Below are 23830 nucleotides of genomic sequence, written 5' to 3'. Positions count from 1 at the left end.
AACCCAAACCATTCTATGATTCTATGAAAACATTTTGAAATTGTGCCACCTTTGAGGTGCTATTTTAAGGTCATTAGATCAGTTTTGAATATGATTGCCATGGGCATAGAAATCCAGCATGATACACTTCCTGATGAGATAAGACATATAAGCTGTAAAAGTTTCAGTATAACTTCATTATAAATATTAAAGTGCAAGGACGTACTGAGGCGCTATATGCCAAACAGAAAAAACTAGAGGTACCTAGGAATGTGTTATATTTTTATATCACAGATTAATAATGACTGTTATTCCTTATTCACATACATAAGAGAAAGAAATAACGCTTGTTTCCTTTTCTTAGGGAGCTGAGAATTGTATTCAAATAATACTGAACATACTCAGAGGCAAAGTAGGATATCTTAATATCTGAATTTCTAAAGACTTAATTTATAAAAAGATATACATAGATTCTTAGATCATTTTGCTTTAGAAGCTCATGAAACCTCTCTGTGAACTGAAATGTACAGAGAAATGGTCAAATTTGCTGTGTAAATCAGTAACCAGCTGAAAGTAGAACAGATAAAAGCAAAAAATTTGGGAACCAAGATGCACATTCTCATAGTCCACAGTACTTAATTTACTGTATTTATATGTCATTGTTCTGCCTGTATTCCTGCTACTTGGGATGCAATTGATTCTAGGGAAAAATCTAGAATGGCATATAAATCTTACTTTTCTAATGTATGAAATAAAAGCCTTGAGCAGATTTTCATATAAGCAAATACACAGCATTCAAGGTTCACACTTGTTTTCTGTAAATTGAAACTATTAACCTATGAGATCTGAAAAAGCATGATCTAGAGTGTGGTTTACAATATAAAGGTCTGAAAGGTATATGGCCACCTTGATGTTTTCCTAGGATTGGCAGATTGTCTCTAAAGTCTGCCAAAAAGGACTGACTACAATAGCCATTTGGCTCTGTTTCTCCGAATGTGGGAGAAGAAAAAATCTCTCACAAACTTCTCTTCCTTCCTGGCTAATTTCAGGAACTGGCAGAACAAATGAAAAGTGCTTAGTGACATTTCAGAAGTGGATGAGCTGTCATTTATATGATGCCTTAAGCATAGATGGCTCTCACCAGCACTTCCCAGGCTTCCAGGTGTCCTGCCAGGACATCACTGTTCAAATTGAACTCTACCTTAGAGACATTTCTGTTCCTAACATTGCAGCTACTTATTGCACATTGCAACTTTAATGGGAAGTGCTTTTTTTCCCCTTAGGACTGAGTCTTTTTTTGTTTTCAAATCGATTTTGGCAAAAACCTGTTGATTTTTATCCTTTGTTTCATATACTGAATTTTTGGTTAAATAGAGTAAGGGAAAGTGATTTGGTGGTTTCCTAATTACTATCCTTTCTAATTATTGTGAATTCATTAGCAGCTATTGTGACACAGTTTGCACCCATTTCTTTTACTGTAAAAGGACATTAGTACAACAATGGCGCACAGGATCATGTGAAATATGATAGTGTTAATGAACAAGTGATAGGACAAGAGGTAATGGCCTCAAGTTGTGCCAGGAAAGGTTTAGACTGGATATTAGGAAGCATTTCTTTACAGAACGTGTTGTTAGGTGTTGGAATGGGCTGCCCAGGGAGGTGGTGGAGTCCCCATCCCTGGAGGTGTTTAAGAGCCGGGTCGACATAGCGCTGAGGGATATGGTGTAGTTGAGAACTGTCAGTGTTAGGTTAATGGTTGGACTGGATGATCTTCAAGGTCTTTTCCAACCTTCAAGATTCTGTGAAATTCCATGACCATGAAGTTATGTTAACCAGTAATTTGAGAAGAGGGGGTGAAATGTATATTTCCAAATTGTCTGTTATCAAGTACGGAAAGAAAAAAGTGAAACAGCAGACCCTCTTCTTTTTTTTTTTTTTTTTTAATGTATGTGTATGGCTCTCATAACTGACATCCCACAACTGTTCAGGCGCATGCATGTCTTGTTTCTAAAATGGATCCTCTCTATAGCTCTGCTGTCCCTTGTGAATAAAGCTTTCACTGAAAAAGTGCTTGGGAAACTACTACTAGAGACTTTCATAGAAGTAGAGCAGACAACCTTAGTACATCAGGTTATGATGTCATTACTAGATCAGTTGTACTAAGTGGACAAACAACAGTTTGAAGCACAAGTATAAGTGGCCTGAATGTTAATGCACATCAGTGTGCATACTTCTAATCAAACATTTCTGTAACTAAGTTTAATATAGACAACATAAAATATAAATTAAGCCAATTTGATAAAAAAAAAATCTATTTCTATCATACGAATGACTAAGCATGAAGGAAAGACAAATATACGCATATATACTTTAAATACCAGGAAAAAAATCCAGCAATACCAATATGCGAATAGTCTTAGTTGTCTGCTTTTATCCTGACATGTAGTGTAGTTATGATCCCAAAATAGTTTAATTCATATTGTATTTATGAAATGTCTTACCTCAAAGTAGGCAAAATCAGTTCTAAATTTTTGTATAGCACTGCTCCAAGTACAAATACAGTTGATTCATCTAGTTCTGAAAATAGTAAGGAAAAAAGATTTTTAAACTCTCTTTCCCAATCCTTCATCAGCATAAGAAAATGTGAGTACCATTTATCTTTCTAGCATAAATTTTATTTTAAACACACCATCATCATTTTGAATTATAACCTGGAAGTCTGTCGTAAAGATGTAGCACTATCAGGAATATATCAACAGATTTAAACCTCTGAAAAATCACATTTTCAAAAAATCCACCATTGCGTACTCACATCTAAGCTAGTTCATTTACCTTTATAATTAAGTATCCTCAGAGGCTGTCTTTAGAGTTTAATGTCTCGCAAGTAAATTTTCTGATGTCAGAGATCTGCACTGCAACAGTGAACAGTATGTGAAGTGACAGTAATTTGCCTGCTGCACATCCTTTGGTGAAAGTTAGGTGACCTGTTGGAATGGTCCAGTCTGTTGTAGTGGAGGAGCTTCAGGGGGTTGAGCAGAGCTGCACTTCAGGTCACCTTCTACCACCACAGGTACAGTCCTGTGCACAATAACTAAGCATTGGCTCTTCAGTGTAGAAAATAACGTATAGGATTTCTGCAGCACTTTTTGTTCAAGATGCTGAAATTAAACCCCATCATTTCCCTCTGGGATAAACTGTGGGTACTGGATTTTTTTTGGAGATGGTAAAATAACCATTTCTATATCACACAGTGGTCCTATGAGACAAATATCCCGAGTCCCCTTGTTAAAGGTAATACAAAAATCAATATGCTGATATGCTTCTTTACCTGTTGACATTGGGGTGAAGATATTTTTTGGAATGACAACCCTGTCTTCTGAGTTTCGTGCCCAATCAACCATTCCTTTTCTTCCTTTCATGGGGAAATTGATGTCAGTTAAAACAGATGCGGCAGGAAGCTTCTGAATGCTAGCCACTAGTAAGACAAATCACAAAATCAAATAAAATTGTCTTTCATACCTTAAAGCATCCTACAATGATAACAGTACAGCAATAACAAAAAACGTTTAATAATACATTTTGAGTAATGCAGGAATCTATGGGACATTAACTGGCACAGAAAGTGTAATCTTCTGTTTATCATGCAGTTCTGCTATGGATTAATTGTGTGGCATTGATTGTATCATTTGTCAGCCAGATTCTGATTTAGTTTCTTAACAGAGATTATTGAATGTACTGGTTTATACCCTGAAATTCACACATAAGGACATTGTTGTGTCTTCAGAGCAAATTCTAAAATGATCAAATGTGACAATGAAGGGAAGAGGATGCTGCAAATTGCTTTGGGAAACATAACTGTTAGATGCGGGCTAATGAAGCAGTAACAGCTTTTATTCCCTATACAGGCACAATTTCAAGACAGACCCATTAAGGAGATTCACATTTTAAAAGACCTCATTGTTTCCACACAAATGAGAAAAATGTAGTATAGCAGTTGATTTTTTTTCCTTGAAAGAATAAACCCTATTCTGAATTCTTAATTCTATTTTTTCCATCTAAAAAATCCCAACTCCCCAAAATCCATCACTACTATATCTGTAACAGATACAGAAAGACAGAAGAAAAAAGTATCCAATCTAATAACAGGGAGCTTGGAATTTTGTTTACTCATTCACATTTTCTCTCTGTTTTCTAACTCACCTATTATCTGGAAATCAGTTTCAGCTTTGCTGCGAAAGTATGGAGTCTGACTCCATGGCAACACTGACAGTGTCTAGTAAGACTCAAACTACTTTTAAGGAACTGACAGGGATGCAAGTGTTTATGTACACTCAGAGAAATGACAAACACCACATTTGGAGCACTAGTTCCATTATTCATGTAAGCCATGTTAATAGCAATTTCCTGTACAATGCTCTTCCTAATCAATTTATGAAGAGGCTAATGTAGTGGTAAGAGTTTGGACATCAGGACCATACTTTGATCTGCATAACGATTTCACTGCAAGGGCTCTGCAAGGGAGTTAAATATAAAGACAATGGGGGACAGCTGTAAAAGCAATCAGAACAGCAAAATTAAAGTAGAAAACCATTAGGTGCCTCATCAGTGGATTTTATTTGAAAGGAAACTGTAATTCAAATCCAAGAAAAGAGGAAAATTAAGAGGTTAACAATATTAACTCTAGAAATGTATTCCTTGACAACTGACTCTCAGTTTCAAATTAGACTGGTTATGTATCATAGAATCACATTAGTGAGGTGTAGGTACTTGAGGTTATTTCAGGCTTTCCATTATAAAACTATCATCAGGGCTTTACAATGCTAGTTACAATCTCCTTCGGGCTACAATTGGCAAATACATTCCCAGCCCTCAAGGGATGTTTAGTCTTGTGAATTCTCAGGTAGTGTGTGGAGGGAGAAGAGTTCAGGTGTTTCAGAATTACTGGGGCATAAAAAGGACTGCATATGTTTTCACATGCAATCAGTGGTTATACAGAATATATTAACATTGTAAAAATGGATATTTTTCCATAGACCTTAAAATCTATAAAGAATTTTATTTTCTTTTCACATAAATAAAATCAAGCCCACGGTTACTTAATTTACAAAATTAAATACAGCCTGTATAAGACAATACATTTTTTTAATTTGCACTGCACTTATCTGTGTATCTGCCTATCTATCTAATTAGCTAGTAGAACTTTTATATTTCATCCACCTTTCAGATGACAGTTTCCTTTATTGAAATAGAAAATCAGTGTTATTTAATGGAATCCACTCTGCAAAACAGAAAACCACTACACGACTGGATAAATGGTGAGGGCTTAGGATATTAAACATCTCCAGTAAAATTTCTGTATTTTAAATAGGCCCATTGATCACAGTACCTAAGCACTACTTAGAACCAAAGATTCCAGAATATTTTTTAATATTTTGGTGATGAATAAAATAAAACCTAAACATAAAATCTAAACATTTGGCTTATGGCATATATGCAATAAATACATGTATTTTTGGGGGCAGTGTTAGATTTATGGTTGGACTCAATGATCTCAAAGTTCTCTTCCAACCTAAATGATTCCATGATTCTATGATTCTGTATACTCCCATTCATGTTTCAGAAAAGCTTTTCTTCTACTCACAATCAAACAAAAGTGTCTTATTTAATTTCACAGAAGATGTAACCTTAACATCCTGAGGATTTTGGATCTTTGCATAGATAAAGAAAGTACAGCACACACAAACCAATAATTGAAACATATTTGCCAAAATACTTGCTCCATGTCCTGCAAAGTCTGCCTCTTACAGATTGTTATGGATGCTCTCAAAAAACCAACCACCAAAAAGAAAAAAGTTATTATTAACACAGGTATCTAGCTCTCCATAAATTACAGGTTTGAATGTCTGTGAGAGGAGAACAGAACAGCTTTCTAGGGTTTAAAGGCAAACCAAAACGCAGAACAAAGTTCCACTTCCTGGGGTTTAACAGCAACTCAGAACGCTTTATCACTCACCTGGCAAGTGAGGGCTCTCAACCTCGAGGACCTGCTCAGGGCAGCGTCCTGACCCAAGGGGAGAGTCCTCAACCGCAGCTGCTGCTCCAAGGGACGAGCTCAAAATGTCTCCCCCAGGGGACTCCATTGATACCCAGGCCGAGTCTGACCTGGAGTCAACAGCGGCTCCCACTGGCCAAAGGCCCCAATTGCCACGAGGCCCCGAGAACAAAGGCAGCCCGGAGCTGCTACACTGCAGCAGCCAAGAAGCTCTGCTTCATTGCGTGGATGCACCTGCCACACATATCCACACAGATTATTAGGTCCTTTTTAGCCACTTTGCTGAATGATTCCAAGAGGATGTGCCTAATAATTTCACACATGGCACTGACATTTGAAGGTGTAGATAATTTAATAGCATCTGACTGGAGGGAACTAGTTCAGTCTATTGGCATGGCCAGGTGGATACATGAAACAGTTCTCACCTCTTCAGTGCCACTGTGAACTGTATTTAATTTTTTAAAAAATAATATTCTTACTAAATATTAATCTACAACTTGTTGCAATGAGATCTCGGAGCATGACCAGCTATATTTCCATTATGAAATGCAGCTTTGCTGCTCTCTAAATCAGTTTTAATAGGCAGCACAAAATAGTTATTGTGAGCATTATTTTTGTGTTAGGCTTGTATTTGAAAACACTGGTCCAAATACTGGAATCCAAATGATTCAGTTCTGCAGTTGCCACACAGGCACATTGCCTTCTCATTTGGAAAAAAACCAGAAGTTGCTGGGTTTTTTGTGGTGTGGTTTTTTGGGTTTTTTTGGGGTTTTTTTTTGTGTTTTTTTTTTTGTTTTTTTTTTTTTTTAAATTACCATACCAAAACATCATGTCCTGAATTGGTGAGACAGAACAGTAGCCAATGAGGATATTTACAGGCACTGTGGCAGAAGTGTTTATACACACAGAAGAGTTGTATAATACTTGAAAAAGAGTCAATGAGGATATTAATAAGAATGAGAATGTAAAGTGGAAAATAAAGATGAAAAAAGAGAAGAAAAAAACTAAAATGAAAATTATCTAATCACAAGTTGAAGAAAATCTGCACATGTCATTTTAAATTAAGGAGCTTTGAAACTTCCCATATACACTGTATAGAGTGTGTCTTATTGTCTCAGATAATACATTGTTTGAGTTATTGCTGTAATACATACTCCTGTTCTAATCTGAATATATGTTCTTGGACTGTTTATGCTGAAGACATAATACTGACAAGTAACCACCCTGGTCATTCCTCAGATCATTCTTACTGTTTGCACATACCCTGCTGTAGACACAATTAATCAAAACTTTTCCAATATGGAAAATTGTAATTTTTATTTGTATTATGGCAATTCCTATTATATTTCCAGGCATTGCTCAAAAGAAAAGAAAGAAAAAACATTAAGAGCTTGCATTAATGTGAAAAAAATCTTTAGTTTTGACTTAACCAGCATGAACCAGAAATGAAAAATGCACTCAGAGTTCTGTGTCAGGAAAAGTTTTAGAGACAGGAAGTTTGAATGTAGAGAAACTTTTTTAGGGTGCAGAATACGTTGCATTCTTTCACTCTCTGGACAGCATCTCTTGTTGTGACTCCTATACACTTTCAATTACAATTTAAATGAGATTCCCAAAGGTTAAAAAAAAAAAAAAAAAAAAAAAGAGGAGGTAGAAAATGGAATCTCATCTATGGTACTTGACTGTATTTAACATCTGAACAAAGCAGGAGGTAGAATATAATCTTTATTTTTTTCGAAAACCAGGACCATCATACTTCTGAATCTTGCAGGTGAAATTTATATGCAGTAGATGGAAGAAAACCTCACCTAGCTATAAGGTGGAACACAGGAGAAAAAGGTCCTTCTTTTCAGAATTCTTTGAGCGTTCTTTTGATGCACATTGGTATAAATTACAAGACAGTGGTTCAATTACACATAAGAACACCTACATATTTGATAACTACATAATAATTATTGATTCAGAAAAATCTATTTAAATAGTTTAGTCTAATCAATTTAGTGATTGCTTTGACCCCCTAATGGATTCATTTTAATATTCTTTACAAATACAGCTCCTTTTGCCTTTATATCATTTTCATGTTGCAGTTGCAGACAACCTGTTCAACACCACTCTGCTGAAAATTTCAGAATTGGCAACTACAAAGTGTTCTTATTTACTGAATAAATAAAATATCTTTGGAACTGATTAACACCAAACTCATAGGAATGGAGAACTTTCCATGACTATCCAAATGAGCTGATTATACACAGTAATATGTGAATGAGTTTGGAGCAGCATAAAAGTGGTCAATGTGTGATGAAAATTCTGAGTGAAATAAAAATTGCGTAGTTCTTGTATGCTAGCCCTTGTAGATCATAGCCTAGAATAGAAAAGCTGAAATGTATTGCTATGATCCCTGTAGCCATGAAAGAGTTATAAGATGCCTAGTGCACTAGTAGCTCTCTGACTATCTGGTTTACTAAATAAAAGACAAAGCAATGAAGTGAGATGTATGAATCATTGTCCCCTTCTCTTTACTATCCACTCATTAGCCTGCCATGTTCAAGAAAAACGTAACATTTCAGAATCAGCTCCTTGAATAATATTAAACGCTTCAGAACAGGAAATCAGATTCACTGAAAGGCATGACAGAAAAAAGACTGAATGTTTGCTCATGGACTAAAGATAACTCCAGCTCTTACAGTAGAGATTTAGGTTTTAAAATTACAACACAAGCCAATTTAAACAGTTGATTCTTACCCTCATAAAAGACTGAACCCAAACCTTTAGAAAAGATGTTCAAACTACTGACCTCCTTATTGGATGAGGGAAAGTCTGTGGATGTTGTTTACCTTGACTTCAGTAAGGCCTTTGACACCGTTTCCCACAGCATTCTCCTGGCAAAACTTAGCATAGGCATACACTTTGCTAGGTAAAAAACTGTCTGGATGGCTGGGCCCAAAGAGTTGTGGTGAACAGAGCTAAATACAGGTGGCGGCCGGTCACAAGTGGTGTCCCCCAGGGCTCGGTTTTGGGGCCACTCCTGTTTAACAGCTTTATTGATGATCTGGACGAGGGGATTGAGTGCACCCTCAGTCAGTTTGCAGATGACACCCAGTTGGGTGGGAGTGTTGATCTGCTCGAGGGTAGGGAGGCTCTGCAGAGAGACCTGGACAGGCTGGACCCATGGGCTGAGGCCAACTGGAGGAGTTTCAATAAGGCCAAATGCCGGGGGCTGCCCTTGGGCCACAACAACCCCCAGCAGCGCTACAGGCTTGGGGAGGAGTGGCTGGAGAGCTGCCAGTCAGAGAGGGACCTGGGGGTGCTGATTGACAGCCAGCTGAACAGGAGCCAGCAGTGTGCCTAGGTGGCCAAGAAGGCCAATGGCATCCTGGCTTGTGTCAGCAATAGCGTGGCCAGCAGGAACAGGGAAGGGATCTGACCCCTGTACTCGGCACTGCTGAGGCCACACCTCGATTCCTGTGTTCAGTTTTGGGCCCATTAATACAAAAAAGACTTGAACGTGTCCAAAGAAGGGCAATGAAACTGGTGAAGGGTTGGGAGGACGGGTCTTACAAGGAGCGGCTGAGGGAACTGGGGGTGTTTAGTCTGGAGAAGAGGAGGCTGAGGGGAGACCTCATCACCCTCTACAGCTCCCTGAAAGGAGGTTGCAGAGAGCTGGGGATGAGTCTCTTCAACTAAGTAACAAGCAATAGGACAAGAGGGAATGGCCTCAAGTTGCACCAGGGAAGGTTTAGACTAGATATCAGGAAGCATTTCTTTTCAGAAAAGGTTTTTAGGTGTTGGAATGGGCTGCCCAGGGCGGTGGTGGAGTCCCCATCCCTGGAGGTGTTTAAGAGTAGGGCCGACATAGCGCTGAGGGATATGGTGTAGTTGGGAACCATCAGTTCTAGGTTAATGGTTGGACTAGATGATCTTCAAGGTCTTTTCCAACCTAGATGATTTTGTGATCCTGTGATTCTGAGTATGAATTCTGTAGCATTTATGTACTTACAAAAGAACCTACAATGCTGGATCTGATTCTCCTTTCTGTTAAGTGATAACATTCTGGGTTTGTTGTGCTTAACAGCACAGTAACTATGTTGATCCCTAATTTACAATCACTTAAGATACAGAGGAATGGGAATTAATTGTTTTTAAAGGCATCAATGCCTTGACTGAATTGGAAAATTATATACAGAAATCTATGGGATTAACATAAATTGTCACCTTCTGTTAACCCTCCCTGGTAGACCAAGAAAGTAGAACTCTGAATCTGATTGCATTTCAGTCACAGACAGCAGAGAATGGCTATGCATATTAGCAGCATTATTCACTCTTTTCCTGTCCTATTCGGACTTTTCCAGTGACAGTATAGTAGACATATATTATTCAGCATTTAGTAAACTTGAGTTTATCACACAACAGGTTTGGATTTTTCAGACAGAGGATATTATACTGCCCTTCTGGGACAGCTGCTGCTGAATTTAATTCAGAGTAAAATAGTCATGAATAGAACTGGCATTGTCAGAGTTGTTCAGAATAAAGAATATGAAAGGATTTTTGTGTTAAAATTCAGAATACTGAGTATTTCTGCAAACATTGCTGTTAAGAAGACCCAATTAGAATCTATTTATACATTTTAGAATTATTTTGTTGACCCTAAATGTAAAGCCTTTGGTTTTTTACAGAATAAATAAACTTTTAAAGTCATCTCAGGTTGGATACACAGGGAACAAAGTCTTGTCTGGGTCATCATCAAAGAGCCAGATGGACATATTGAAGATTATATTCATAAGATTTGTTCTATCTACTTAAACTCCATCATTTTAAAGACAGTCTGCAACAAACACAAATGATGAAGCCCCCATTTGAAGGAGACCATTTTGTGGATCTCTGGATTTGCTACAGAACTTTGCATCTGAGCAGGCTTGATCTTCTTTAAAATACTTCTCTAGGTACAAATATAAATCCACCTCTTACCGCCCACAAGATTATGTATAAAAGAATGACTGTGGTGAACTGACATCCTCTTATATGAATACAGAAACAACCAGGTAATTTTCCATCTGCAAATAATACTCATGAAATCTCCCAGCAGTGAACTAACATCAAACAATGGTCAGAAAAATGTTCCTCAAAAATTATAACAGATCTACTACTTCTTATGACTATCAACATAGGAATTACGTCTTTTTAAATCAGAACTTTGTTATGCCTTACTGCTCCATGGTCAAAGGACGGATGTTCCTAGAAGCCTGATGTGCACTTGAGTCCCTGAAACTCATCAGGTCATAGCAGCTACCCTTTGACTATTCAAGCTTTGGGCAGCAAGACACACTATTTCTATAGGCAGAAGTAGAAGTAGACATTTCATAGATATTTTCACTAAGCAGGAATGAGTTCTTCATGAATCCTTCCTTTGGTGTCAAGCAAACTGTGCCTTGAATGGGACTGCTATTTGAAGGTTAAGAATAATGCTTCAGGTTAATCAAGAAGCTACTGATCGCTGATTATTTCCCTCCTCTATTCCATAGACAGTGCAATGGGGAAAAGAGGTACGCATTACCCTTTTTGTTGTAAAAGAATATATTTATCAGTGATAAAGACCTTAGGAAATTAATGGAGTCATTTCTATTTTGAGCTCGCAAGTCACTGCAGTCCTTTAAACAACATGAAGATTAAGTAAACACATGAACAGTCACATAATTGTATGGTGCATGAATATGCTCCCAAAAGCCTATAACAAATGCCAGTAATACACTACCATATCAATAATATGACCAGTGTAATATTTAGGATGAGTTAAAAAGCAGCACGGCTTCAGGCAATGATCAACATACATTTAATAAACAGATCTCTTCTGCTAATTACATATTTAAAAAAAAATAATAATTCATAGGCAGCAGGCAAGTGTTTCTTTCTGTTTTTTTGTACTTTTGTTGTTCAGTATGAAATTCTGTATTTCAAGAACAACTCAGGAATATACTAATCTCAGACTCATGAAATATCACATATGCATATGTATTCTCTTGAGTGTTTTCTGATAGCATACTTTCTATGATAAAAAGTCTAGCTTGATAAAATTAAAATAAGTAAAGCATAAGATTCCAATTCTTCTTTTTCAAAACCTTTCCTTGTATGTATATGTATAGGTATGGAAATAAAAATAGAAAATAAAAAAATAAAAGTTCAAACAGTAATTAGAGCATTAAGAATTGTTGTTATGGACAATAAGATCTTTCTTGAAAAAAGAATATATGGAAACTATTGAAGTCTACTCCCTGAGAAACAGTTAGTGTATAGAAATGGCTACAGGATCACAGAATTTGTCCATGTTCCAGATGCTACTTCTGCATGTCCCCCTAAGGGAAAACAATAATAATCCTAGCATTTTTATAATTTTATTTAATTAATTTTTTATAATTTTAAATAATCGTTACTATTTACCTAGTATTAATGCATACTGTAAGATGAGTATGTCTATTTGCAGCTGGCCAATGTGGAATGTAAATAACAAAATCACTTTTAAATTTTGCAAATCTGAATCACAAGTTTGAAGAAAACCCAGCTGAACTAGTGAAAATGAAAACAATTGTTTTATCGACAGTCAGAAGAAAATGCGTTCTCATGATAAATGGAATGCTTTCTGAAAAACGTCTTATTTAGAAAAATATTTTAAAACATAGTAGGAAGCTGTACTTCATGAACTAGAAGACAACTCCATCTTCGGGGAGTTATATTGAAGAAGATGAAGACATGAACAGCCAAAGAGACCCTGAGCCACATCCAAGGTACTCTGTGTTTCTGAAAGAGCTTTACTTTTTTTAATTCCTCTTAGCGTTACTGCGCATTCATGCTACTAAGGTCTCCCTTAGTAACTCTTGCCTTGTCATAAAGCAGTTGTCAAGAAAATGAAAAACTCAGCATAAAGTAAAACAGAAGATGGAAGCTGATGCAGGAGACAGAATGAGTTGGCATTTAAGTGCATGAGTTTTAATATTACAGACATAAAGGTAAAAACCATGGTAATACTGAGGGGCAAGGCCACTTGCAACACTATTTTAGGCAGGAGCCAAGCATTTTTCGATAACTAAGGTGTCTGGAAAAAGTCCCTATACTGGTGATTCTAGCTGATGATGACAGAAAAGGAGAGTGAGACTGAAGGTAATGTTAAGGTAGTGAGCTCAGAACATGGGAAGCTGTCATCAGAGAAAAGGAGAAGGCAGAAAAACTGAGAGATATAATTTATATATTTATTAGGTTTACTGATGATTAGATATCCACTCAGAACTATTTAAAAGATAGACAGAAAGGACTTGTCAGAGGACAAGAGATCAGTAAGGGGGCAAACAGACATGAAAAAAATTAGCAGGGAATTGATAAAAACATTCTCTCAACATTACATTGCTTGGGAAGCTGAAGAGCTCAGGTAGAATGATCGCTTCCCAGAAGTACTAAGTTGAAGCAAGGGAAAGATGGCCAATGTCTTATCTCTAGGGAAATGACAACTAAATTCAGAAATCTAGGGAGATGTGAACTAAGTTATGCAGGATACTGAAAGGTGATATAAGTGAATTCTCAGGCATGGATATAGAAGATTATAAAAGCCATACACTGAGGAAACAAAATAAAGCACGTGAAACAATATATGTTTCTAATCACTTTTTTTTTTTTTTTAGCAGACTAGAAACAGATTTCTATTATATTTAATTACTGAACAGCTTTTTTAATCATACAAAAAGTCATCTTGAATAACTTTCAGATACAACTATGAGCAAATTAAAACTGAGAGAACTGCAAATTACTCTGGCATAGAATCTCTGAGCATTAATAGTATGGAAGTGGCTAGTGAATCCTAAGTAGAGCCTGATTAAAAGCCATATCCTGCAAAACAGTAGATATGGAGGAAATGTTTGCAGCTTGCCCTTATTTTTACCGCAATTCACCAGGCATGTACAAATTTCTCATGTGCCTTTCCAGAAGTGTTCCAATCAGAGCATCTTAGTGCTTTCTTTATACTTTGGCTCCATTAGAATTGAGCCATCACAGACTCATCACACCACACCTCACCTCACCTCACCTCACCATCACACCACACCTCTACAGCCTTAGCTGCCCATGCTCAAAATCAGCTCTGATATAATGCAACTTTCTAACTTTTGATCAGACTACTGTGAAAAGGGCTGTGAGAAGTGGGGGTCTATGTCCCTTCACTCAGGAGCTATGCTTAAGCTTAATCATCTGTGACCGTGCATGGCCATGTATTTTCACAGAATCACAGAATCGCCTAGGTTGGAAAAGACCTTGAAGATCATACAATCCAGCCATTAACCTAACATTGACAGTTCCCAACTACACCATATCCCTAAGTGCTAGTTTGGTTGTCTGAACCTTGACTTGCAGTTTTGATGTCAAGGTCAAGCAACCTTGTACCTGCCTTTTCACTATGGGCTTGCCTGGAGATCACTGGACCAAATCCTGACCCTGATGCTGTGACTTGACTTCCTGGCTTCTATGTCAGTTCTGCCTCATCACTATGGACTTGTCTGGTGATCCAGAATATTAACTGGGCCTGGCTACCATCACTGACCTCCTCTGCTATTCTTTTGTGGGTTCTGTGGGACCACACCTTTGCCAGTGAGGCCATCATATGTGCCCTGTTGTCTTCTGGTTTCCCTCACAGAGCAGCCCACTCTTGCTTCTCCCTGAAAGCACCTGATAAGCAGCAACATCTACATGGTAAATGATTTCAAGACAGGCTTGAGGAGAGTCATACAGAAAAACTGAAGCAGAACTGTTAGAAACACAGGTCCCTTGTGTCTCAGTTTCATGTTCAAGCCATGATTCTAACCTTCCTCACAGGAATTCATAACTATATCTTTGTTTTCTGGAGGCATGTCTAATTCATCTTGAATGTTCTCCATGGAGGAGATAAAGTGGATTAAGATTTGCTTAAGGGATTGCAAAAAGTTGTCCTGGGGCACTGTGAAATCTAATTGTCAAGATAATGCACACATGGTTTATTTAGATTGTTTACATCATGCGTGGCACAACAAAAACTTAGTACCTCAGTGGGATATATAGACACTATCCAATATAAGTAGTAAGTTACATTAATTGGGCTGTGTTTGACTTACTTGTTCACACTGTTGAATTCTAAATTAACTTTAATAACTCAGGAGAAATATCTCAGAGTTATTATGGTCATTTCAATAAAACAACTGCACAATAAGGAGATGCTTTAAAAAACATCTAACTAGAAAATTGGGCCTATAAAGAATGACAAAGGTTAGTTATTATGAGCTGTTTTAATGCAATCACATGAATCACTATCGCATGTGGACCTCGTGCTCAGCTCTTGTTATCCAATTCTGGTCATCCCATCTCCATCATCCCCTGCTTCTTCCCTCCCACTCCCCCCAAACAAGAGGCTTTTCATGTTTATCAACGTTGTGGGAGGAAGCATCAAAAAGATCCAAGCAGCTAAGAAAGGAAAGAAAATCAACAGTCAGATAGACAACTAAGTCAAATATTATACCATTGCTGTCTCCCTTGTCTGAATTCAGGTGCCTTACATGTTCGTTAATTTTGGGTGTAGTTGACAGAGAAATATAGGGAAGCCTAATTAAGGCTGCTTGTGTTGCCTTCTCAGGGTTTTAAAAAATCATCTGAATTTTGTATATAATGCACAGTGATCTTACACTGCATTTTAGGAATACTGGATTAACCCTTGCCTGTGACTGAGTACATAAAATGGAAGCACATTATTCCTGAGTTCAGTGCAAAGCTGGTCAAAATACTTAACTCAAGATAAACATAGCATTATAACTGCAGCAGATAGGCTTCTAATTCTTAAAAAGTCTATTGGGATTCAGACCATCTTTTCAGACGCCCTTACAGTGCCTTCAGTTTTGCTTTTACATGCAGTAGAAAACTACCACTTTGGACAGTTAATCTGTAGAAACTACCATGAATAAGCAAACACCTCTGGTTTTCCTGAGGCATGACAGATGCCATCAAAAGGAGCCATCACCATGACTGGCTCTGCAACATTTGCCTTACTAACATACACACCTGATATGACTCTGCTGTCTCTTTGGCACTACATCCTATATGCAACCTATTTTCTGTTACAGTTATTCCAATACAAATTTTGGGTTTCTTGCTATTGCTGTTTAATTTCTTGTGCTGTTAATTGCAGTGTGTTTATGAAATGTATTTTTTCAGAACAGGAGTCCTCCAAACTGAAACTATATGGCTTTGGCTAACTATCTCTTATTTCCTGGACAGTGCCTAGAAGCTCTATAAAGTTAAAATTAAATTCTACAATACTCCAGAAAACACAATTATATTGATGATATAAAGTGGAAAGGAAGAGTTTACTCCAGACTGTTTGTGCATGTTATTTCATAAAACATCATGGAGAATCCTTTTTAAATGGAATATCATGAATGTGAATATGGGAATAAGAAGCAGAGATGGATTTTTTTTTTTTTTTTTCCTATGGAAATGTGATTTTTGGGACCCAACAACACAACACAATTGCTTCAGGTAATTTCCTTTACTCGAAAGCACTAACACAGAGTGAATTTACATGCCAGAGAAGCTACTAATTTACTGAAAGCTGCAAATTCTCTTTGAAAATAATCTATACTTCTAGTCTTGCAAAATCATTCAGCATCAAGTATTCTACACCTGGGTCCAGTTTTGCTATTACTGCCATGCCATATTTGGGATAACTGTCATTATCACCACTGTCATTATTGCCACAGTCAGATATAGGAGATAGCCAGAGAAAAAAATACTTCTTTCCTTCCAATAGTATTTGACCACTTAAAAATTACAAACCACAGTCAAGGTGGCTTTCCTAGTAAAAATCATTCCCTGGAGAACTGGACAATCAAAAAGTACCCTTTCATATTATTCTTTTTCCCCATCATATCCTGATTATAGCATGGTTACCCAACAAACAGTACTTTACAGGATGCTGGAAATAAAATTGCTTTTTTCCCTTTGGTTATTTCCCCCTCTCTGTTCCGTGTAGTTTTTACAGTGCTACTGCTTTTATAGAATATTTTTGATATACAAAATGGGTTTTCTGTCCCTAATCCCAAAACATCTAAATGGTGTTTTATTGGAAACCAAACTAACTACACTCTGGTGGCAAACATTCATAAAAAAAAATTTCTAAACTGAGCAAAAGAGGAACAAAGTTAAGGGTCAGTGTAAGGATGCTCAGCTATTTGATAATATTTCAAAGCAGTAACTTTTCTGCAGAAGTACAGATGTGGACAGCATAGTCTGGAACTGCCTTCATATGAACTGTGACTAATAATTAAATCTTGATCATTTAAACATTTGAGTTCTAGACTTACACTATGATTTTTGCAAAGGGACATCTGAATGGTAATGAAGCATTTTCAAAAGGTGCTCAATGTCATTCAGCAAATGAGACTTTCAGTGCATGTGCTGAGACAACATACTGGTTGCATTGCTTGGAGCAAGAAATTAATTGGACATAGAAGAATTTTTTTCCTAAATGTTACACCAACATTCACATAAACATTAAAAATGAAACTGATGAGAATTTAGCATAACCAATATAAGATATAAGCAATATAATCAGTTAAGTGAAACAGCTGATTTAATCACCTTAATAGGAATAAGCAAATTTTATTATTCAACAGAGGTATATAAGATTGGAAATTATATACAAGATAGGAAAAGAGGGGGACAGAAGTCCTTAAACTAAATATTCAAGTATGTTTTAATAAGTAATTTCTTGGGTTTTTTAATAATGACCCAATATTTAGGTTATGTTTATGAAATTTTTATATTATGCCTTCCTTAATTTTTAGTTCTTTCTGTCACAGATTAAATTCAGCCTGGGCCCAAATTATTAAACTGAGAACAAAGAAACCTCACTTGAACAGTAACTTGACCTTGCTTTTCTTGTATTCCTGAGAAAACCCTAGCCACCAACTACAGAATCATTTTCTCCCTTAGTCCGAACTCCAATATACTATAGGCTTGATCTGAACGAAAAAAATCCTACCCATTTAGATACTTCTACTAAATGAAACTACTTCAACATGAAAGATTAAGATGGCAATATAAACACTGAGTCCCAATGTTTTGTATCACCAAGAGTTTCAAATGCTGTGAAGAAACAAAATAATAGTTGGGCAATTTAGCAATTCTGAGCTTGTCAGACAGCCTGTGATAACTGTCCACCACAGCTGGAGGTAACATAAATTCATTTAAGCTCTTTTAATGGAAAGTTTGGCTTTATTCCAATGAAGCACTAAATCTAAAAGAAATTTAGAAAAAAAAAAAAAATTGCAGGTTGAACAATCCCATTTAATGCACAGTTATAGCTAGGAGAGACCTTAAACATTGCTGAAACTGGTGACAGTGCAGATTAATGTGAGCATAGAGAATGCTGAGTGACAGGCAAAAATTTGGATGCAGCATATGGAGCTATCAATAGAAATTATATCCATAGGAAAAAAAATCCATAAAAAGTGTGCATGTGACTCACTTGACAGAGACTCCCTCAAACCATACATTTAAAAGTTCATGAACAAATATGCTGTTAGATAATTTAAAGATTAACAAAATTATGAACAGAAGAAAATATTCTAATAAATGCCTACAAGAAGGAAAACTGGCCAAATTCTTACTGTTACTTGCTTCCTTAATTTTCAAGCTTTAAAAGAAAATTCCTAAATGCATGCTTCAAGTATATTCAAAGAACAAACACATATATTCAGCAAACTCCCTCTAATATCTTGTCAAATAAAATGATAAACAGTATAAACACTTCAAACTTCTCTGAGCTTTGCTGTTGAATACCATTTCTAAATAAATGAACTAGTGCCATATTTGAACGTCTTACACTATTGATGTGCAGTCTCTATCATTTCAGTTTAGGAGAGGTTTGGATATCTCTAATTTTAACTTCTGAAAATTATTTCTAAGTACAACCAGAAATGTAAAATAGATGACGCAGTATAAAATCATCAGCCATGTTTTCCAGTAGTGGAACTATTCATCCAAGAAACAGGTATAAGTTCAATTTGGGAAAGTTAAATGACAGTAATTTTGCAGAAATTAACTTTTCTTTGTGCATTGTTGACTGTGAATAGAAACCATTATTTTTCATTGCCTAGATAGTGATGCAATTTTCAAAGCTAAATGAGCATTAAAAACATTCATTCTATGCTTCTGCAATGAACAATCTAAGATACCTAATGGCAAAACAAGACGTTCTCTTTAATCTTTATGAACATATTGTACCCTCCTGAGATAAAAATGAGAAAGGAGGGGATAAGCTTGCTGTATTTTTGATGTTTCCCTCAGAAATGGGAGAATTCTTACATGTGCAGATGCAGCAACCTCTCTGACTGCCAGTCCCTGAAGATCCAATCATCCTGATTATTGTCCCACAGCTTCCCCTTGGGCAGGCCAGTCTCTTTTCATTCATTTGCTTTACTGAGATGAAATTTTGGTGCCAATATAGGTAGGAAATATGTTTCACCAAAGGGCACAATTTATACACATATGAATGAGTTTCCAAGATCTGCCTTTGAAATCAGCTCACATTCTAGCTATGCTTCTCTACAACAGGCCCAGAGATTTTCTGAACAAGTTACTATACTCATCTACTATTTCCTCATAGATGTACTTGAAATCTATCCCCTTTCAAAATACTTGACTACAGACTAAAAGAAAATAGTATCAAGCCATAATATTTTAATAGCAATGTTTAACAAAAAATGGCATATAACACTGCTAATTATAATGTAATTGGCACTAAAAGTGGAAGACCTTATAAGTATAGCGAAAAGTTCCACAAAGTAAGTCATTAAAGAACAGCATAAGCTTTGAACCACAGATTGTATGAAAAGTCATTCCTGTAATGAGATCAAATATCTTTTTTATAAGACTATTTCCAAAACTGTATTTTTAAAAGATTTGCAGAGAATGCTGCCTATGGCTGATTACATGTCTCCATGTATGTGGGCAGTGTTTGTTAAAACAGAAAAACAACCACAACAATGTCAAACTATCTGGCACCGCTGCAGGGCAATTTAAGCATTTGTGCTCCTTGCATCTAGTAACATTTGAACACAGCAGGCCACAGAGCTGTATCACATTTTTTTTTACTGAGAAAAAGTTCTTCCTACTGTAAAGAAGACTTAGAGAAAAAAAAAAGAAAAAAAGAAAAAAAGGAAAATAGTCTTTTACAGAGTTCCTCCTGAAATTTTCCAAGGTGTGAAAAAGCTACATTCAACCAGAGTAGAATTATTTATATTACAAACATTATCAAAGATCCTCTATCTCAGCCTTGAGCCAGAAAAGCAAATAAGGTCTTAAAACTCAGCTGAAGTCAAGAGAACACAAAACAAAACTCATGAAATGAGTGAAGTTACAGGTTCAGAAATCACAAGGCACAAAAGATACTTCGCAACTTTCAGAACCTGTTTTAGATTTTAGCAAAGCTTTGGGATGGCTTCAAATTGATCTTACTGACCCTGTTACCATTATACAATCTGATTTTAACTGAATCTTAACAGAATTGGGAAATATATCCAGTATCTTTGGTCCATATACTGAAGTCTAACTCTCCATATTTATAAAAAAAAAAATAAAATTATACAGGCACAAACATAATTAAACAGAATTATATCTGCATATGTTTACATGGCTTTGAAGTTTGATCTTAACAGTATCTTACAGTTCCACTGCCAAAATAATTATTTGCAATAGAAATGCTTTTCTCTCATATTAATAATCCACTAACATTCTCACAAAACTGACTTGAAAAATGGAAAATGCTTATCCAGTTTGTTAACTTACATAACTGTCAGGCTATGCAGTTTCAAAGATGCTGATCTGTACTGCTATTTGGAATTAAAACCTACATTCATCACTGAGGGAATCATATACTTTTTCATCACAGTAGGTCAATTTGTCTCATATTCTAGACAGAAGTTCTTTCCCTCCCTTTTCTGTTTTTTCTTCTGTTTGTTGTTTCTTTTTTGGTTTTTGTTTGGTTGTTTGGTTGGTGGTTTCATTGGGGTTTTTTTAATACTTTTTTTTTTTTTTTTCCTGAAAAGCCGGAAAATAAAAACAAACTTTGGTAGCTGGTAGGTCACATCCTTAGCTTGGTATAAACTATGCTACCTCCACATTCACAATGGAGCTCATTTTTGGGTAATAGACCCTTCTCTGACATACTGCAAATAACAAGCAGATTTAATAGCTAAGTCTTTGTAAGCAATATTGTCTGTTGACTCCAGAGTCTCTGATAGGAAATCAATGACTCTGGATAGGAAATCCACTGACTTTTGTGAGCTTTTACCAGCTGAAGGTATGATTCCTTGGTTTTATTACTATTTTAACTAATTTATATTTTGTAGGCTTTTCCTTTAATTTGATTTAATTTTCCTTCTTTCATTTTCACTGTTGAGTAAGTAACAACCCCCCGCAGAATTCGTTAAAAATGGGGGTGAACTTTGCTATCTACACAGCTGCACTTAGCCACACCATTTCTAGCTGACCACGTCTAGCTGATGTACCACCAGACGATGGCTGGACGCTCATGTGGTGACTGCCTTACAGGGACGCAAAATTCCAGAATGAGTCATCAGTCTGTGTAGAATGGCATCTTTTTATTGGACTGGGTCACTCTGGTGCCTCCCCTGCTTAAAGGGAAGACTGTATTGTCTGGAATATCTTGTCACTATACTTCACTGAATATGGTTGTTGCCTCTTGGCACTACCTTAATATGAAATTATAATACTCTCTTGGGTGTGTATTTACTCCATTAAATCAAAGCTACCACCACAGACTCTTAATTTCTATCCCCTTCAACCTCATTCTATATGGAAATTGTTGGGAGTCAGCTAAAGATGCAGTTGTCTGAGGCAAAGGAGCAAATTAACTCAGATATTTGATTTCTCAGGGCAACAAAGTGCACCTGTTCAAAAAATGGCCTGTCATAAACCAGATGATTCCTCTGGAAAACACCAGTTTTTAATTGCTCATGTAAAAAAGGGTCCTATAAACAGAAAAGAGTTTACAAAGGTAGAAATTTAGGAATGATACGAGAATCTAAGTTACATAATTTACAAATGATGTAAAAAGTTAATTCCACAAATGGCTGCTGACACTGCTTTCTGTTTCAGTTGGAGGCATTTTTTAATTTTTTTTTTTTAAATTAGACTGAAGCCTGGATGTTTACATGTTTTATAGTTCCCATTTTTTTAGAACCTTTTACTCCACTGTATCTTACTTAATATAAGGTAGCAAAGGGAAACACCTTGGACTATTTCAGTTTCCTACACCACCCATTTAAAAATACTGAATGGTTAATTTATTTAGCTGATAATTAATAGATTGTATACATAAAACTAACTACTGAATTATGATTACTACTATGAATATATTCATAGAGTTAAATTTTTATTCACATTTGTGAAGATTGTTTGATAAAGATTCATATAGACATTCCCTTGATAGTAATTTTTAATCTTAAGTAACTGAGAGCTGTATTTCCTCAGGATCGCTGAGTATGCGGTTTTAGAAAAGAGAGAAAAAGAAATCTAGTCTTTTATGCACTGTTCACAGCTAAGTTTTCAGGGAACGTGAATCATTTAATAAGCTTATCTGATATTGAGAAAGAAATATGAGCTCTGGATCATTTACTTCAGGCATTAAGTCCAATGCTGTGATGAGTTAGACCTTCAAAGTGTGCATGAAGTTTTTCCCCTTTAATCAGTGTAGAAAGATTGAGTCTTCTGAAAGCCATCATATTGATCTGATCAAGGAATTGCTGAGGCTGCTGCAAAGGAAATGATATGAATATATATGGAACAGAAGTATATAAGGGTATAAAAAGATTCCAATTGATCTTTCTCTGTAGATTTCCTATTCTTTTGTCTGAAAACTGTCTCTTCTGGTAGCCTTTAGCAACCAGAAGATTGTTATATATGGTTTGAGCAAATGAAGAATAGGAAAACAGTAGTGACACTGGCTGTGTATGAATCTTGGAAGTTGAAGGATTTTTTGAGGAGGGAAAAAAGAAATGTGACAGATGCTCGCTTTCACATAGAAGAGCATCTGCTCAACCAACAGTTGGGGCAGGAAAGACTGGTGGGCTACATCTGAGTGTGAAACAGAGGATTAGCACTAGGAGTCAATGTCATGAATGAAAATAACAGGGCGAAGAAGGCAGAACTTGTAATTGCTTTGACCACCGTGCTCACTATCCAAGAACAGAGTGTGACCAACTATGCACCACAGTGCAAAGAAGAAAGCATTAGTTATGCCTAGCAGGACTGGCTTTTCATCTGGACTATCCACTGAACCATGCCTTGACATTGTTTGGGCAGGTGCCAGGAATTAAACAGTATGAACAACTGTGGGACAGTTCTCAAGCCTGCATTTGGTCCTTTTTAATTTATTCTTGATTTATGTTTAATTTATGTTTAAATTATATTTATAGACACAGTCATAAAAGCCAGACCCTAGCCTGAAACAGGAAGATGATGGTCACTGACTCTTTTAGACTGTTTTGAGAAGAAATGGGATATTAGAGAATGGAAACTGGCAAAAGTCTATATAGCAAAATTACGTAATAAAATATAAGAAAAGATTGTTAGTTAAATATTGCTTACTTTGCCGTGTATTTTACTAGTTATTCAAAAAATAGGTAGAAATCTGAATATATAAACTCTACATGAATTAAAGGGCACTTCTGTTTTTATATCTATTAGGAATGTATTTCATGGCAAGACCATGCAAGT

At 36.3% G+C, this 23830-nt stretch overlaps 1 protein-coding gene across 5 annotated transcripts in view; it reads right to left on the bottom strand.

The window, feature by feature from the left end:
- The window catches only part of ADGRB3 (adhesion G protein-coupled receptor B3), a 478609-nt gene that overhangs the window by 204022 nt on the left and 250757 nt on the right, over nt 1–23830 (bottom strand). For all 5 annotated transcript variants that reach the window (XM_074895819.1, XM_074895821.1, XM_074895820.1 and 2 more), the window contains 2 exons: nt 3308–3454; nt 2481–2556 (listed from right to left, as the gene is read on the bottom strand). In XM_074895819.1, coding sequence (XP_074751920.1) covers nt 2481–2556; nt 3308–3454 — 223 coding nt within the window. The remainder of the gene's footprint in view (nt 1–2480; nt 2557–3307; nt 3455–23830) is intronic.

This window comes from Athene noctua, chromosome 1 (genome assembly GCF_965140245.1).
Source record: "Athene noctua chromosome 1, bAthNoc1.hap1.1, whole genome shotgun sequence".
In the NCBI taxonomy this organism is placed as follows: Eukaryota; Metazoa; Chordata; class Aves; order Strigiformes; family Strigidae; genus Athene; species Athene noctua.
The sequence above is the reverse complement of the archived record's forward strand: the minus strand, read 5'-3'. Positions and strand labels throughout refer to the sequence as shown.